Raw genomic sequence first — 18,231 nt, 5'->3', positions numbered from 1 at the left:
TTCCTCATACACAAAAGACAGAATAAAACACTGAGAATATTACAAATGACAAAAGAGAAGGAAGATGGAGATGTGCCAGTGCACATTTAACCTGAATCAGGGGACTTTAAGTAAGAAATAAATAATTCAAAAACCTAACCCTAAACCCTAACCCTAACCCTAACCCCCCTAACCCTAACCCCTAACCCTAACCCAAAACCAATCTAAACATTAGACCAGCATATAAGAACCCACAGTCATCTGAAATATCTGACAACTTATCAAGCTCTCCTTGGTTCCTTATTCAAACATGCAATGGATTATTGTGATGGGGGAACAATTGTGCCTAACCTCCAACCCTACTGGCTCACCCTCGTTCTGCTCTCCCTCACATTTACACCTGCACAAACAATGTTCACCCCACCCATAATCTTAATCTTCACCCCAATATGCTAAGCTTTACCCTGCCCCTAAAAATCTTGGCCATGGCCCTAACACCTTACACTAACTTTCACCTTAAGACCTATAGCTTACCCCTATCCCTAAAATGCTAGTCCTAGACCTAAAAACTAATCTTAACCTTTACCCCAAGACACACAGCTTTACCCTTTACCTAAAAATCTTGGCCCTGATCCCAACACCTAACTATCCTTAACCTTAATACTTAAACCTCTCCTATAAATCTTGACCCTAATCCTAACACCAAACCTTAAATATAACCCTTAAACTTTGGCCCCTTTAAACCTAACCTGTTCCAACCCAAGCTCCTTACTTAACTACAGTTTAAGGTCCTGAAGAAGGTTCCAACAGAACCGAAACACTGCAACAGCTTGTTCATTTTTCAATTTTCTGCATATATACATATTTTTAAAAAAACAATTTTTATTTTAGATTCACATTTATTTAATACAAGTTACCAAAAAGAAAACAATACAAATTGAGTTATTCTTACTTTTCAACTTTCTAAAAAATCCTTGCTTTTATTTTCACATCTAGAGCAACAGACGGTGGTAATACATGGACGCAGGCATCCCATTCAGGGTACAGTCTGGCCTCTGCCTTGTTCCTACCGCAGCACTGAACATCGTGCATGGGGAGAGAGAGCACTCTCCTATGCCTACACAGTCACCAAGCCCAACACCATGCACAGGGAGGGAGAGTCCTTTCCTGTGCAGATTATAGTTAAATATGGCAGCCATATGAAGACAGCCCCCACTTACCGCAATGAGTCTCCTCAGCAGTCTGGCAGACCACAATTTTTGAACACACCTGCTGGAGTACAATGTGACTCACAGGAGGACGGCCAAGCAGACACCTAAACACGTCCAGAAAAATTATCAAACGGAAGTTGACCGTCCGTTAAAAAATGGCTGATTATCAGGAACTCCAATCTGTCAAATTCCACCTTTTAAGAATCCCGACCTCCAAATAGAAAGCTATCTGGGGCCATGTTCAGACACATGGAGGCTGTAATTAACATAAACACAGTTTCCACTGACATGGAACATGTTATTTTGGCGTTAGGGATTAACAGTCCAGCACAGAATGCCAAAGACACTGACATCAAACAGATGCAGGCAGCCTTAAGAGTGGCGAAATTCTCTCTGGCAGAAATTAAGGTTCCAGAGGTTAACTTTTCAGGAATGCTCCCAACAAAGTAGTAGACACAATTATCCAGGATAAAACCACAATAAGGCAAGGCAAATGTAACCCTCTAAAATTTATGTTAAAAAAAAAAGAAAAGAAAAAAGATTTGCCTGTGTGTGTTAACCTGTCACAAGAATTGTGATGTTAAAGACTAATTATGTGAGCTGTGTCTCATCACACCTACTACTTCACACTGGTTTATTACTACTTCATTCAAACACTGAAACTTTATCAGACTTAACTTGTATGTTCATTGAAATTTATTTACAGCAGCAGATTGTGGGTCATGCCTGAACACTCCTGAATTATATCTACACAGAGCTCTACATCACAGATGGACACAGTGGAGATGACAGTTATAAACATGAGGTGAGACAGATTGAGGCAGCATCTAGGAGAACAACAGGACACACCAATCACATGCAATGACATCTTTCAGCTCTTATCTGAAGAAGACAAACCCATCAGAACTGTGCTGACAAAGGGAGTCACTGGCATTGGAAAACCAGTCTCTGTGCAGAAGTTCATTCTTGACTGGATTGAAAGGAAAGCAAATCAGGACATCTACCTTATGATTCCACATTCTTTATGAGAGCTGAATTTGATGACAGACCAAAAGTCGAGTCTGATGGAGCTCCTTCATGCCTGTTAAAAGAAACTGACATTTCCAGCTTGAAAAAGGTTCCATTTATCTTTGATGGCTTGGATGAGTGCCATTTATCCCATTTATATCATTTATTTAGATTTCCAGAACACACAGAGTTATAGAACATATTGATAAAGTGTGATCAGTAGGCAACCTGATCTTCTATGAGGAACTTGTGAACTCACAGTGAACTCGTACAATACATTTAGATGGACAACAATAATCAGAAATTAACTCAATTAAGACAATACTCTGATTAAGAAACTACCATGTAAACAGTTATTGATTACTTCGAGTATGACTTTACATTAAGGTAAACACAAATTGAATTAAGACATGGAGTACTCCTATGTTAGTCGCATTATCAACGTGCATTATAGACATCTAAACACTTTAACCACAGTATTAACGTTGTGTGGGAGTTTTCGGCGGATTTTGCACACACACACGGCAGTGCTCAACCGTTTGACAGCAAACAAAAGAGCAGAGCTGTCAGATGTCTGATGTTGATTAAAGTGGGCATTCTCACTGGTTAAATGTGTAGTCCATGCTTGGTATTGTAGCGTTTGGGGGGAAAACAGTGAAACAACGTAAAATCATGAATTCTGCTAAAACCCAGAGAGTAAGCACTAAAGTCCCATGCAACAGAATACTACAGTCCATGACAAATACTATATTATTATAGTTTTATGCTGGAACATCTCTTTACCTCCTTTTAAAAAATTAAAATAAAAAACATGCATCTTAATTTGACAAATTCACATTTCAAGGTCTCATGGCTTCACGTTAGTGCACTTGTGTGTCCTTAAAGACCTTGAATGAGTATAGCTCCGTCCACATTGTCCGCAGAAGTACGGCTTCTGTCCTGTATGAATGCGCTTGTGTTGCTGGAGAGTACTGTGTTGAGTAAAACTCTTCCCACACTGTGCACAGTGATACGGCTTCTCTCCAGTGTGAATGCGCTCATGCTGTTGGAGATAACTCTGATGAGTAAAAGTCTTCCCACACTGTCCACAGTGATATGGCTTTTCTCCTATGTGAATGCGCTCATGCTGTTGGAGATTACCCTGATGAGTAAAACTCTTCCCACACTGTCCACAGTGAAACGGCTTCTCTCCTGTGTGAACGCGCATGTGTATTTGGAGAGCACTCTGACAAGTAAAACTCTTCCCACACTGTGAGCAGTAATTTCGCTTCTCTCCTGTGTGAATGCGCTCATGTATTTGGAGATTACTCTGGCAACTAAAACTTTTCCCACACTGTCCACAGTGATACGGCTTCTCTCCTGTGTGAATGTCCTGGTGACGTCGGAGATTACGCTGGGAAGGAAAACTCTTCCCACACTGTCCACAGTGATACGGCTTCTCTCCTGTGTGAATGCGCTGGTGTCGTCGGAAATTATGCTGGCAATTAAAACTCTTCCCACACTGTCCACAGTGATATGGCTTCTCTCCTGTGTGAATACGCTCATGCTGTTGGAGACCACCCTGAAAAGTAAAACTCTTCCCACACTGTCCACAGTGATATGGCTTCTCTCCTGTGTGAATACGCTTGTGTATTTGGAGATTACTCTGGCAACTAAAACTTTTCCCACATTGTCCACAGTGAAACGGCTTCTCTCCTGTGTGAATGCGCTCATGTATTTGGAGACCACTCTGACAAGTAAAACTCTTTCCACACTGTGAGCAGTGATACGGCTTCTCTCCTGTGTGAATGCGCTCGTGTCTTTGGAGAGAACTCTGACAAGTAAAACTCTTTCCACATTGTGAGCAGTGATACGGCTTCTCTCCTGTGTGCCTGAGCTCGTGTCGGTGGAGATGAAGACGTTTTGTAAAACTCTTCCCACACTGTGAGCAGTGGTACGTCTGGAAAACACAAAACAATTCAAGATGCTTAAATAATTTTAGATTTTGTACCCATGTGTTTATAGAGTTGTTTTTGGAAATGTCTCCTACAATACTGTAATAAGGCTTGACCACCCAATCACCCACCTTAAATGGCTGTAACAGCTTTTTAATTTTATGTTTGTAATGTAATTCTATTGATTGCAGCTCAATTTTACTAATACCAAAACCACTGTGACTGATCATTTTATAAGAGCCAGGATGAACAAGACAGTTTGGCGGCTGTGGCTCAGGTGGTAGTGTGTGGCTCAGTGTGGCTTGGCGGCTCGATTCCCAGCCCACATGACTCCACATGCCGAAGTGTCCTTGGGCAAGACACTGGACCCCAAGCTGCTCCCGATGCGAAGTTAGCACCTTACATGGCAGCTCTGCTACCACTGGTATGTGTGGGTGAATGAGACACTGTGTAAAGCGATTTGGATAAAAGCGCTATACAAATGCAGACCATTTACCAAGATTCCACGACACTATCCAACAAATGGAGCAAGTGCTACACATTTCCATCTAATGAACTTTAGTTAGCTAGCTAACAGCAGGCGTGTCTTTTGGTTTGCTAATCTGCTAATTGTTTCAGAATTTACAACAGAAACATGAAATGAAATCAGTTCCTTTATTAATAATCTAAATGGCACAAAGTGTGAGCCCTGACCTGAACCGAGCTAACACAGTTACATTGTGAAGACGTAAACAACGACGTACCAAATAACGTTCCAGCCACGTTACCTTGTAAGCCCTGTATACGTCGTGGCAACAACATATTTCATAGAACGTTGCTGGAACATAGCGAGTACGTCCAAATGACCATATACAGGCGTCATCTAGTCACTGGGATACTGGATTTTTTATTTCCATGAGCCGTAATCATCAAGATTAAAACAAAAAAAAAGGATTGAAATATTTCATTTTATGTGTAATGAATCTAGAATATATGAAAGTTCTACTTTTTGAATTAAATCATATATTCAATATACTTTTAATTAAATTATATATACACAAATTTTATTTACATTTTTTAGATGCACCTATAAATTAATAAATTAACACAACCAAAGGAAAAAAGCCTCATTCTTCAAAAAGTACAAGTCATCATCATCATCTTGGTCATGTTGTTGCTGCTGTGCAGCCTGTCTCTGGTCCTGCTGCTGAAAATGAAAAGTACATGTTAGTTTTACCGAAATTAACTACACATTAGGTTCATTTTAACATAACAGGGACTCTTTTTTGACCCAAACTGGCCTTTCAAGTAGGTGAAAATGATGAAGCTTAATTTACTAAAATAATTATGCACATCTGATTAACAGTGATAGTTAATAATAAAATGGGGTATTTCTTCTGCAACGAGAAATATATACTTAAAAAAATTAAAAACTTGTATACTATTATACTATTCAATAAATATATTCGTTAATTAGTTAATAATAAATGCAAACTTCATAAATGTCTTATCTACAGTGGAATAGAGTGTCTGAAAGAACTGCAGTGGAAACAAACAGCAACAAATCAACATGTGAATGACTTGCTATTCTTAAGTAAGTACTTAAATTTATAGGAATTGGTAAAATATTACTATATGCATTCATCATTTTACATTAAATTAATTGCAAAGATAAAATATCGCGACTCAATTTTTTAAGTTTTTGTTCAAGTTTTTCTCCAACTACTTTATTATAACTTAACCACAATTACACCTTACACAACTGTGAAAATTCTATAGATATATCATGTTTGTTATATAACTGTTGGTCAGTTTGGAAATCTATTTAGTAAATCATGTTAATATGATTAAATGCTTCATTTCCCCTTTAAACAAGAGCGTTGGCTTAAAGTCAGCATGCAACGGACCGACTCTTACTTCCGTATTGTGACGGATTTTTTTTTTATATTTATGTGTACAGATAAATCATTTATAATTAACACTGCAACATTCCATAAAGAAATAAGATGTTGATTTTGGCGACTATAATCGTGTCGCTCACTTAAAAAAAATATCTTCAACATATTCAAGCCTGACACATATGCACAAGCTCTTGTGAACTTCATGTACCAAACGCAAGTGACCGTCATAATATATAATTAACACTCGACTAATGTTGAAGTTCAGAAAATGTGAAATAGTTTAGTTTAAGTGGCCAATTTAAACCTCAGGCACCGCACAAGTCTTTCCTTCATACGCAAAATTAACAAAATAGGGCCTTTAATTACGAAATGAAGTTTTAAAGACATAAAAATAAAACAATCCACAACTAGAGTGACAATCGTTAAATGGACAAAATTCATGAATAAAGGTAGATTTATAGTGCTTACCTTTTCATTAGCATCCGTTGGAATTCGACGGTTACTGGCAAAATTAGACGCATGCACAGAATTCCAAAAATCCGATTCTGCGCACTGCTAAGAATTTAAAATTCAAAGAGAAGTCTCGTGCCTTCATTAAAAAATCTCATTTAGAAAGATATAATATTATGAATAATCACCATTTACTAAGCAAAAATGTTTGGTAGTTGTTGTAAATTGCCCTTTGGCTGGCAGATATTTGCCACTGATGTATGACGAATAACATCAAAAGATAACAAAATTCAGACATCGATTCATTTACTTAAGTAAAATGTTTGATACATTTAGTAAATTTCCCATATTAAATCCAAATGGCATCTCAACAAAGATAAAATGACAGAAAGTTATCTGGATAGCAGAGTACCATGTCCTCACAACCTTCTCAATGGGACTAGTTAGTGACGTTTTTTGAAGACATGGCCATGACGTTTCTGGACCGTTAGCCAAGATTATATTAAAAAAGAAACTTTACCAAGACGTGGTAACACTGTTGTCATAAAGTAATATCAAAAGAGACTAACTGGCGACGTCAAGTTTTCTGCTTGTTGTATATAGAGTTGTAATGGTTACTCAATTATAAATAAGTTCTCAGAGTTTAAAAATGAAAAGAGAAACCAGACACATGACTAAACTTTACCTTTGAACCAGTAGCAGCAGGAGTATGTGGAGATCGTACTACAGAGTGCCGTCTCGACTTGGACTTCATTATACAAGGTGTAAAGAATCAGGACACTGGAAGAAAAATACAGAGATTCATGACTCCAGAATCTCCGCTAACCTGTTAACTGAGCAGCTCAGGTGGGAAGTTTCAGGTGAACTCACCTTTAGTGATGTTACACAGAGTATCAGAGCTTCAAAGCATTTGACAGTTGATTCCACTAAATGGGGAAGAAGTGAATGAAAATGAGTGAGTGAATTCGGATGCTGACGTAAATACCATGCAGAGAGAACTGTCATGGACATTATTATATTGTTATATTATAATAATATTATATCATTATTGTATTAGTTGATAAATAGAACACAAACATCTGCTGGTCATGTTTATTGACTATTGTGCTTATATATTATATGTAATAAGTATTTTTATTATATTTAAAAATAAAAGAATAAAAACACTACTGTGTCGTTTATTTTATTGGTTTATTTATTTTAAAGTAGAAAATAACTATTTTCACTGGGTTTCATTTTCACAGGGTTTCCTGTCGGTGTTCACAAGCTGACTCCTGAGATAAATAAATCTGCCGTAAAAGGTCTTGCTAATTTTCGTTTTGGCAAAACGTCTTTTTGCTGAGGAGAAGAAAAAGGCATATTTCAGAAAGAGCAACAACTTTAAGGCGTGCTTTGTTAGCTCAAAGATACCACCTATTGCTAAGAAGACAGACAAAATACATCCAGCACTAAATAACTGACGGCTAGATCCTTCCAACTCCTGTCAGAAACAAATGCAACTAAATACATTTTCCCTCATCCATCCCTAAATGAATTACAAAGCCATCAATACATTATTTTTTAATATGTATGGGAATACAGTACATAAATGTGTTAACTAACAGGTGAACAATCCAAACAATCCATCGTACCATTGCTAATTTAAAAGTTACACTGCAAACTAGTAAGTGGCTGTGGCTGTGTGTGTGTGTGTGTGTGTGTGTGTGTGTGTGCGCGCGTCCGCGCGCCTGTGTTAAATTAGTTTAGTGTAATTAGTGGTAGATTAGCTTCTGTGTCATAGAAAAGTTTAATAAAATCTTGTTTATTCTTAAACATACGTGTCATTGTTTACAAACGTCTAATGCTTTGAATTGCAGATCTTGCTACATGCTCTTAAAAAAATGTCCCACTGTATTTAGAATATTATTGCCAATGGACACCGAGGTAACATCTAATGCATAATTAATGAATACGCCAAGGTCAACTTCTTACTGGACGAATAGTTGATCAAACCTAAATTAGCCAAATTTCCCCCTTCAAGCAGATCTGCTAGTGTTTTCTACGTATTTGGTGGAGAATACAGGTAACTCAATCTAAACAACTAGTTTTTGTAACATAAGACATGACATCAACTAGTGAAACTTCTCCTGGTCAGTTTACAGAAGGCAACTTACAGAGTAATGTTTCCAGATCCCAGCACATTCAATCCATAAAAAGTGACTGACATTACAGATTCGGATGGGACTAAAATCCCAGAGATACTCTGGTAATAATTACATTACACATTACTCCAAATCCATGGGTAAAACTAATGCAATGCAAACAGGGCTTTACAACCAAGGTGGAACACCTGAAACTAGTTTCCATACAATTTAATCTTTATTACAGCAACAAACAAAACATACAGCTATACAACAGCAATTAAAGAAGGGAAATTATCACACAAATGAACAACGAATAATGAATTTTTTCCCCCAAGGTATAACAAAATGTGCATAATTAAAGTGATATAATCAAAATATTTTCTAATAAAAAAATCAAGCACTTACTCCTGAATTACATTTTCAAAGACTTTTAGCGTGAAACTAACCAGAAAGGTTTAAATAAGGTAGTTCATGCTGAAGGTTGCACGTGTGGATGCAACAGCTTTTTGCTCTCCAGTTCGGTGTTTTGTATTTGTTTTTATGTGGGTCGAGACTTGTATTACAAACTATGTTTACAGTCGTCAGGACTTTATTATTATTATTTTTATTTATTTATTTATTTTTTACAGTTTTCATTGTAAGTTATCTTTAACAAGTGATTTTCAGTGGACTCACAACATACCAGAGGTCAAGGCAAGAACACCAGGGTCTCCGTGGAAACAACGACGCAGAAGGAGGGACACAAAACAAACATGAGGATGCCATGAAGGCCTGCTTACTAGGCTACAGAAGCAACCACATAAATCACCGCTTCCAAGTATCTTTCTCACCAATGCCAGATCAATAACCCATAAAATGGATGAATTGGAGCTACAGATTGCAGCAAATCATTTTATTTGGGACTGTTGCATGATGACAATAATCTAAACCTGGCTTCACATGCAAATTCCCACAGGTGCAATAAAAGTAATATCATAGACAGATAATGTTCTCCTGACTTGGAAGTGACGTGTCAGTTATATGTTATCCTTTTTATTTACCACGGGAGCGAACAGTAGTTATAGTGTCTGCTGTGTCTTTATTGTTTATTGTTATTTGTCTTTAGTGTCTTTATTATTATTATTATTATTATTATTATTATTATTATTATTATTATTATTATCATTATTATTATTATTACTACTACTACTACTACTACAACTACATTTTAATAACTGGGCATGCTTTTCAGTAAAAATATCTTTATCCTGTACAACAAATAAAGAAACAAGTCACTTCTGGGTCATTTATTAGAATATGAAAAGAAGGAATGATAAACGGATTCTGTATCAATACACGTTTGTTTTTCATCTCTTGCTTCTTCCTCCTTGTGGACTTTTTGTTTCTTGTTCTCTTTTTCTTTTGTTCTGGCTGTTGTGTCTTACGGTGTAATTGTGTTCCTGTCTTGTGGTGTATATTCAATTCCATCGATACTCACACTTTTATTACTCTTCACTAACCCAAACTAAAGGTTAGAACATGATACATCTTTTATATAGATTTATAAACTGTGGTGTAACTGTGTGCACATGCTATGTAGACCTGGGGTGCGGGGGACGCTTTAGAGTGTAACACAGCTAAGCGCTATCAGCTATGAGCTACATAAACCAGCACAGCAGAATTGATTTGGATTATTATTGTTATTATTAGTATTTAATTTATTTACTTACCTAACGGTTTCCACAGAGTCCCTCACTTCCGGTCTGGTGAGTTCGGGATGTTAAAAGGCTCCGTGAAGTGATCTCGGTTTGAACAGAACCGGATTTAAAGCGTCAGGGTGTGTGTTTGGTTCTTTATCTGCCACCTCGTCCCATTCTCTCTCTCTCTCTCTCACACACACACACACACACACACACACACAGAGAGAGAGAGAGAGGGGGGGGGGGGGGGGGTTGAGCGTGTAGGAATGAAGCGCATGCGCAGTGTGCTTTAAACCAGTGCCGCCATGTTCGATTCGCCCAGCGCCGTTGAAAAGGAGTTGCGACACGCTTTGATCTCGCCGTAACGCAGTCACGTGGTTCATGTAGCACTCAATAGTTCCAAATTAGTCCGCGCCTTCAACCTGTTTGAATGGGTTTAAGCGGGACAGTACGGTGGCCGAGAAGTGCAAATCAAATAACAAATAATAATTAAAAAAATGATAAACACAATGGCAAATCCGAAAACAAATTAAAAAGTCAGAAAACACTAACAAGTCAGTTAAAACAGAACAGAAAAAATCATTCTTATAAACCAAACCTCAATTAAATGAAACCTTCAGACATAAATATAAAGATATTTATTTACAGCTTCAGTCTGACAATAGTACGCTTGTCTGTCTTTTTCTTTCATTTCTTTCTGTTCGGCCAACTGGGTTGAAGATTTTTCTCCAGGGTGGGCAGAGTAGTTCTTATCTTTCTGCCCATCAGAAGTTCAGCTGGACTGACACCAGTGGTGACACAGGGGGTCAATCGATAGCACGCAAGAGTTGTTAGAGGGTCTGTCTGTATAGAAAATATCTATGAAGTGTAAACAATATGTGTACCTAACATTCGGATATGTTAATGAAGTGCATCCAATATATAACCAACATTTAGAATTATTACTTGAGCATAATCGTATAATCAATATTGGTTAAAAAACATAATCTACATGTATAATCAACAGTTAGAAGCATAATCTAAATCAATAGAACAATGTTTGATCAAGTTATATTCTGAGTGGATTTGAGTTGAATGAACTCTGTGTTTTAGTGTACAATAATTGTTCTTCTGTATTAGCTGGCACATTTCTGCACAGCAATAAATTGCCAGTAGATATTTGCGTATGTAAGTAAATAACCTTGAGGCCAGATACCAATTAGGGAGTTAGGAGAGGGCCTCTGGAAAGGAGGTAGATATCAGCGGGGACAACCGATAGAGACAGACAGATGCTCATTGAGGCCTAAGAAGGGAGTCAGGGTCAGGACACACAAACCTCGTAAAACCTTTTTAAGAAAAACAACTAACTGCGCATGCTCAACAAATTTAAGATAATGCATAGACATGAATATTTAATTGTGGCATAAAAGATTGGTCTGTTTCAACGAGGAAAGGCAAAACCCCACCTACAAAGGCTGTGGAGAAAGGTATACATATTATATATAAAATGCTGTGTGTGCTTGCATAATTCGGACTCTCTGCAGACTGTCACACTTTATTGGTTTTCAATAAAGTTTATTTACTTTTTGACATCTACTAAACTCTCTGTCTCTGAAGTTTTTGATTTAGGCTAAAAAGGTTGAATTATTCACGACATCTGCTTTAAGTTCTTCTTTGCGATTCTTTGTACTGCTCTCTCTGCATGTCCATGTCCCTGAGGGTGGTGAGGGCTTGAGGTGATATGTTTGAAATCCAGTAATTTGGCCAGTTCTTGAAATTCGGCGCCGGAAAACTGAGGACCATTGTCACTCACCACTCATTGTTATTGTCATTGTTAATTCTGAATCTGGAAAAAACTGTTTTCAGCATCTGGGAAACATGAGCTGTTGTAAATTGTTATTATTTTGTTCAAAGATATTGTTTTTTTCATTTAGTACTGCGTTTCAGAAGCTAAGTAAGGTATTTACATGTCTCCCAGAAGACAAAATAATAACAATTTACACCGATCATCCTGTTCAAAAGTTTACACCCCCCTGTCTCTTAATGTATTGTGTTACCTTCTTGCTCAACAGTGAATGTTTGTACTTCATGTAATAGTCAGCTGTCCTCAGTGTGAAAAGATGGATCTCAGCACCATATAGTTATTGAAGGTGGATAGGTGGATGGAGAAAAGGCCTAATACAAGACAGTCCCCTGTACATTGAAAAATCTAATCTGGAGAAGACAGCCCCCTACAGAAGACATCACCTCCTCCACCACCTCCACTGTCTCCACTACCACCACCAAATCACATGAAAGTTCCCCAGAGTACACAAGAGCTTCAGAAATAACCAGATCTTTATTTTTAGATAAAATATATGTATGTATTTATTTATTTAAGACAAATATCTTTATGTATTATCTGCATACATAAAAGACGCTTGGGATGGGAAGTGTCCCTGTGTGTTTCTCTCAAGAATAGGACTGTATAATCTTTTTTTGGTGGGACATAGCAAGAACTACCCCCAATCAAGAGCTGGAGAGTGAGGTAAGAATGGCCCTGTAAAAAGTAAAAGGCACAGTTTAACAGCACTTTCTACCTGATTTGATCTGAGAATTTTGTAACTTTTTGTCAAGTTAAAATTGAAGCCAGTTATTATAGATAGTAACAGCCACAACATTTTGTTCACCTGACAATACAGTTTTAACATTTCAGCATATACATGTTATCTTTGCAAGATCTTCGCTCCGTTTCCCCCTCACATTTCTCCTCCGTTGTCACAACCATACTTCCCTCCAATAGCCACCTTTCCTCACTTGACTTAAACACCGCAACAGACATGCTATGTTCCACTCTGACATCTTCTCTTGACAGCATATGCCCCCTAACCTCCGAACCTGCTCGCACATCACCCTCTAGCCCTTGGCTCTCAGAAGCTCTGTGTAACAACCGAGCCAAACTAAGAGCATCTGAAAGGAAATGGCGCAAATCAAACAACCCAAATGACCTAACCAATTACCAGACACTTCTCTCCTCTTTTTCCAATAGCATCTCCACTGCTAGAGCCACATACTACCAAGAGAAGATTGATAGTTCTCCCAACACCCGCATTCTCTTCAAAACCTTTTCCTCTCTTCTCTGTCCCCATCCTCCCCCTTCCCCTACCTCTCTCACTGCAGATGACTTTGCCACTTTCTTTTCCAACAAGGTTACATCAATCAGGAACCAGTTCTCAACCCCAGACCTGCATAGACCCACTCCTCCTCCATGTAACTCCCAACTGACTTCCTTCTCTCCCCTCTCAGAGACTGATGTCTCTACACTCCTCCTCTCTAGCCATCCCACAACCCGTCCTCTTGACCCCATCCCTTCTCACCTTCTTCAGTCAATCTCTCCCACACTATTACCTGCACTCACACACATCTTTAACACATCCCTTTCTACTGGCACATACCCTACCTCATTTAAGCAAGCCCGGGTTACCCCACTGCTTAATAAACCATCACTTAACCCTGCTTTTCTCAAGTCTGACAACTACAGACTTGTTTCCCTCCTCCCTTTTCTTTCCAAAACTCTTGAAAGAGCCGTTTTTAATCAACTCTCCAATTTCCTCACACAGAACAACCTCCTGGACACCAAGCAGTCTGGCTTCAAGAGCAACCACTCCACAGAAACTGCTCTGCTTTCTATCACTGAAGCCTTACATCTAGCAAGAGCAACCTCTAGATCATCTGTCCTCATCCTACTTGACCTCTCTGCTGCTTTCGACACTGTGAACCATCAGATTCTACTGTCAACTCTCTCCAGCCTGGGCATCACTGGAACGGTTCTGCGCTGGGTGGAATCCTATCTCTCTGACAGATCCTTCAAGGTATCATGGAGGGGAGGTATTTCTGAAACTCAGCAACTCACAACTGGCGTTCCACAGGGGTCAGTTCTGGGTCCACTCCTCTTTTCTATCTACACTACATCTCTAGGGCAGGTGATTGAATCTCATGGCTTCTCATATCATTGCTATGCTGATGACACCCAACTCTATTTGTCCTTCCAGCCTGACGATCCATCCGTCCCTGCACGCATCTCTGCTTGCCTGTCGGACATCTCGGTCTGGATGAGGGAACACCATCTTAAGCTCAACCTGGCAAAATCTGAGCTTCTCGTCATCCCAGGTTGTCCCTCAATCAACCACAACCTCACTGTACAGCTCAGCTCACTCACACTCATGCCAACCAGGACGGCCAGGAACCTTGGGGTGATTCTTGATGACAGCTTGACCTTTACAGACCACATCTCAACAACTGCAAGGTCCTGTAGGTTCATCCTGTACAACATCAAGAAAATCCGACCCTACCTCACCGAACAGGCTACACAGATACTGGTCCAGGCTCTTGTTATCTCTAAACTGGACTACTGCAACTCACTGCTTTCAGGCCTCCCAGCCAGCTCCATCAAACCCCTTCAGATGATTCAGAATGCTGCGGCGTGCCTCGTCTTCAACCAGCCCAGGAGAACCCATGTCACACCCCTCTTCCTCTCCCTCCACTGGCTTCCTGTAGCTACCCGCATCAAATTCAAGCCCTTGATGCTCACCTACAAGACCTTGTCAGGAACAGCACGCTCCTACCTCAACTCTCTCCTGAAGGCCTATGTTCCCTCACAGAATCTGCGATCGATTAGCAACCGACGCTTAGTAGTTCCCACTCAGTGTGGCGCAAGGTCCCTTTCCAGAGCCTTCACAGTAACTGTTCCTCAGTGGTGGAATGAACTTCCAATCTCAATCCGGACCGCAGAATCTCTCACCATCTTCAAAAAACAGCTAAAGACCCACCTCTTCCGTCAACACCTAACCAACGCAGAAAAAAAAACAAAAAAAAACATTATATATATTTGCACTTTCCACCTCTACTCTGTGCACTTTGCTTCTTCTGGAACTCAATTAATGGATCTTGTATGGTAGCACTACTTGTATTGTTCTCTGTTAGATATATCACTTTGCTTGTACTTTTCTCATTTGTTAGTCGCTTTGGATAAAAGCGTCTGCTAAGTGAATAAATATAATAAATGTAAATGTAATATGTACTTTTTATTCCAAGGTTGTGAAGTCATATTCATTCATTCTTGTGAGAAGATACAACAAGACCCATCAGGAGTAGGTCTTGTTTGTAGATTCATTTGAAATGTCTGAAATCTGGAAAAATTAAAAGACCAAATTGAAGATAAAAAAAACAGATGTGTATGCTTGCATGTAGTTGTAATAAAGCCAATTACTAATAATACTATAATATTGTGAGTGCAGAAGATTATGTACAGTTTATGTTTCAGATTGATCCTAATAAGGTTCAACCTTATTTTGAGAATTGTGGATGAACGCCATCACTGGATGCTCATGGTGAGCTTGAAAAACAAATAACTGATATATTAACACATTTTAGCATAAAGATGATGACGGACCAAAAGTTGTAATGTGACAGTTCGGCATGTGTTGGGGGTGTAAAATTTTTAGATGATTTATCGGAAACAGCAGAGGACAATCCTGCTGGTTCCTTTGAAAGCAACTCCTTGGAAGCTGACGAAATGCTTTGAGTCCACAAGGTGCTGTTACTGTTAGTATTACAATTTTTTAAAATTTACTTTAGTACAATTTTCACAAGTATGTGAACAATTTTAAAAACTCTTAGTATAAAATTCCAACATGTTCACGCTTGTAACATATCTAGTCATTCTTTTCAAATCTGATCTCATCGAACAAAAGGTTCAATATGTGCTTCATATTTGGAACCCCTAAAAGGTACTTTATAAATTACTTTTTAACAGTTCTTTTAAACAGTATCACTTCATTGAAGCTCATGGTCTCTTCATTGGCTGGGTCTATGTTTACCCCTTTCAAGTGTTCCGCTCTCTTGCGGTCTTGTCTATTCTATTCTACTCCAACTCTCACACACAGTTCTACTTATATGCTAAACAGTTGTGATTACCAGGTGAAAGCAATTGGTACTACAGTAAGTAAAATTAATTATGTTTGGTTTATCAAGCTTATACATGTATAGACCATGTAACATGAAAATTGTACCAAAGCGAATTAAGCAATTTAATTAAAGTTATATGTTAACTGTATACTGTATGTACTTTACATTGATTTTATTGACTCTCATAAAGTTAATTTTTTAATTAGGACATCCATGAAGGGCAGGGGGTGTGCAGTTGAAAAGTGGACCTGTGAGACTCTTCCTCACCCAGTGCAAAAGGATGCTACATCATGCGGAGTATTTTCCCTGAAAGTATGTGTTATGTTGTAGATCGGTCAAATGTTAAACAGACAGACAGACAGACAGATAGACAGATAGATAGTGTTGTGGCAAACAATCTTTCCAACCTAACAAAAAACTTCAGAGACAGAGGGTTTGTGGATGTCATAAAGTAAATAAACTTTATTGAAACAATAAAGTGAGACAGTCTGCAGAAAGTCTGAATTATAAACACATACAGGCCTTCTTATACCTTTCTCCACAGCGTACTCATCTTAGGCAGGGTTTTGCCTTTTTTCATTAAAAACAGATCAATCTTCTTTGCCACAATTACTTATTCATGTCTATATGTCACCTTAAATTTGTGGTGAATTTTCAGTTGTATTTTCTTAAATGTTTTATCAGGACAGGGTTTTTACTTTGTCCCATAATTCACACTTATACCTTAATGATTTTCTGGCCCTAGGCCCAGCCTGGTACAATTCCTTATTAGTCTTATCTGTTATTTTGACACTGATTTGCAAGCTTAAAGGGCTTTGATTGAAAACACAATTCTGGTGAATCCATCCATCCATCCATCCTCTACCGCTTACTCCTTTTCAGGGTCACGGGGAACCTGGAACCTATCCCAGGGAGCATCGGGTAGTTAGTTAGTTTTTTTTGTGAATGAATTCAAGACAGAATAATAGGATGATCTTTTCGCCACATTTCACAGCCATACGCACTTCATGCACTAAGTAAGTAAATTTTATTTATATAGCATGTTTCACACAGCAAAGCTGACCAAAGTTGCTTTCACAATCACAGAGGGAACAACATTAAGGGTAGTGGACATTATTTTCATCTGGTTAACCAGATCACCTAGTTCCTTTAGAGAAACATGTTGAAATTGAAAAATGGAAACCGGCATAACCAACGAATTCAGGGACAGGTCTGAGAACTGCGAAGTGAAGGAAGAATGAATGGTTATTACTTTATCAGCAAAAAACATTTTAAAAATCTCTCAACGTTCAGCCAAGGATTCCCCATGGAATTGGCAACTCGGATTAATTATTGAATTTATCGTGGTGAATAAAATCTTAGGTCTATGACAGTGTGTATTGATTAAATCAGAGAAATACCTAGACCTAGCTGACTTTGCTGCATTCTGAAACTTAAACAGACAATCTTTAAAAATCTGAAAGGACACAGTTAAACGATCATGCTTCCATCTCAGCTCGGCATTACAACAAGCCTGTCTGAGAGAACCAGTATTATCGTGCAGCCAGTAATAAGACGTTCACTTTGGTTGTTTTAACCACTGAAGGTTGTGTTAACGTACAGTATCTCACAAAAGTGAGTGCACCCCTCACATTTTTGTAAATATTTGATGATATCTTTTCATGTGACAACACTGAAGAAATGACACTTTGCTACAATGTAAAGTAGTGAGTGTACAGCTTGTGTAACAGTGTAAATCTGCTGTCCCCTCAAAATAACAACACACAGCCATTAATGTCTAAACCGCTGGCAACAAAAGTGAGTACACCCCTAAGTGAAAATGTCCAAATTGGGCCAAAGTGTCAATATTTTGTGTGGCCACCATTATTTTCCAGCACTGCCTTAACCCTCTTGGGCATGGAGTTCACCAGACCTTCACTGGTTGCCACTTGAGTCCTCTTCCACTCCTCCATGACGACATCACAGAGCTGGTGGATGTTAGAGACTTTGTGCTCCTCCACTTTCCATTTGATGATGCCCCACAGATGCTCAATAGGGTTTAG

General features: G+C 38.6%; 2 protein-coding genes across 3 annotated transcripts in view; one reads left to right on the top strand and one right to left on the bottom strand.

The window, feature by feature from the left end:
• Positions 1 to 1,868: 1,868 nt before the first annotated feature.
• The window catches only part of LOC108278057 (zinc finger protein 239), a 32,414-nt gene continuing 16,051 nt past the window's right edge, over positions 1,869 to 18,231 (bottom strand). Inside the window, exons 1-4 of one of the 2 annotated variants that reach the window (XM_053687415.1) lie at positions 10,295 to 10,477; positions 7,333 to 7,388; positions 7,148 to 7,242; positions 1,869 to 4,137 (exon numbers count right to left, since the gene is read on the bottom strand). In XM_053687415.1, the coding sequence (XP_053543390.1) occupies positions 3,046 to 4,137; positions 7,148 to 7,216 (1,161 nt within the window). In that variant the 5' untranslated portion in view covers positions 7,217 to 7,242; positions 7,333 to 7,388; positions 10,295 to 10,477 and the 3' untranslated portion in view covers positions 1,869 to 3,045. Of the gene's footprint in view, positions 4,138 to 7,147; positions 7,243 to 7,332; positions 7,389 to 10,294; positions 10,478 to 14,853; positions 14,860 to 18,231 lie in introns of those variants that run through there. The other variant, XM_053687416.1, reaches the window with a different exon arrangement.
• LOC128635289 (uncharacterized) lies at positions 13,847 to 15,513 on the top strand. The gene is made up of 2 exons (XM_053687419.1): positions 13,847 to 14,153; positions 14,275 to 15,513. The coding sequence occupies exon 2, from the start codon at positions 14,335 to 14,337 to the stop codon at positions 15,178 to 15,180; it is 846 nt and encodes a 281-aa protein (XP_053543394.1). The 5' UTR covers positions 13,847 to 14,153; positions 14,275 to 14,334; the 3' UTR covers positions 15,181 to 15,513.

This window comes from Ictalurus punctatus, chromosome 17 (assembly GCF_001660625.3).
Source record: "Ictalurus punctatus breed USDA103 chromosome 17, Coco_2.0, whole genome shotgun sequence".
Taxonomy (NCBI): domain Eukaryota; kingdom Metazoa; phylum Chordata; class Actinopteri; order Siluriformes; family Ictaluridae; genus Ictalurus; species Ictalurus punctatus.
Note: the sequence above shows the minus strand (reverse complement) of the source record. Positions and strands in the feature narration are given on the sequence as shown.

Coding starts and splice junctions, on each gene's coding strand:
- LOC128635289 (XM_053687419.1), top strand. CDS start 14,335: ATGAGGGAACACCATCTTAAGCTCAACCTGGCAAAATCTGAGCTTCTC.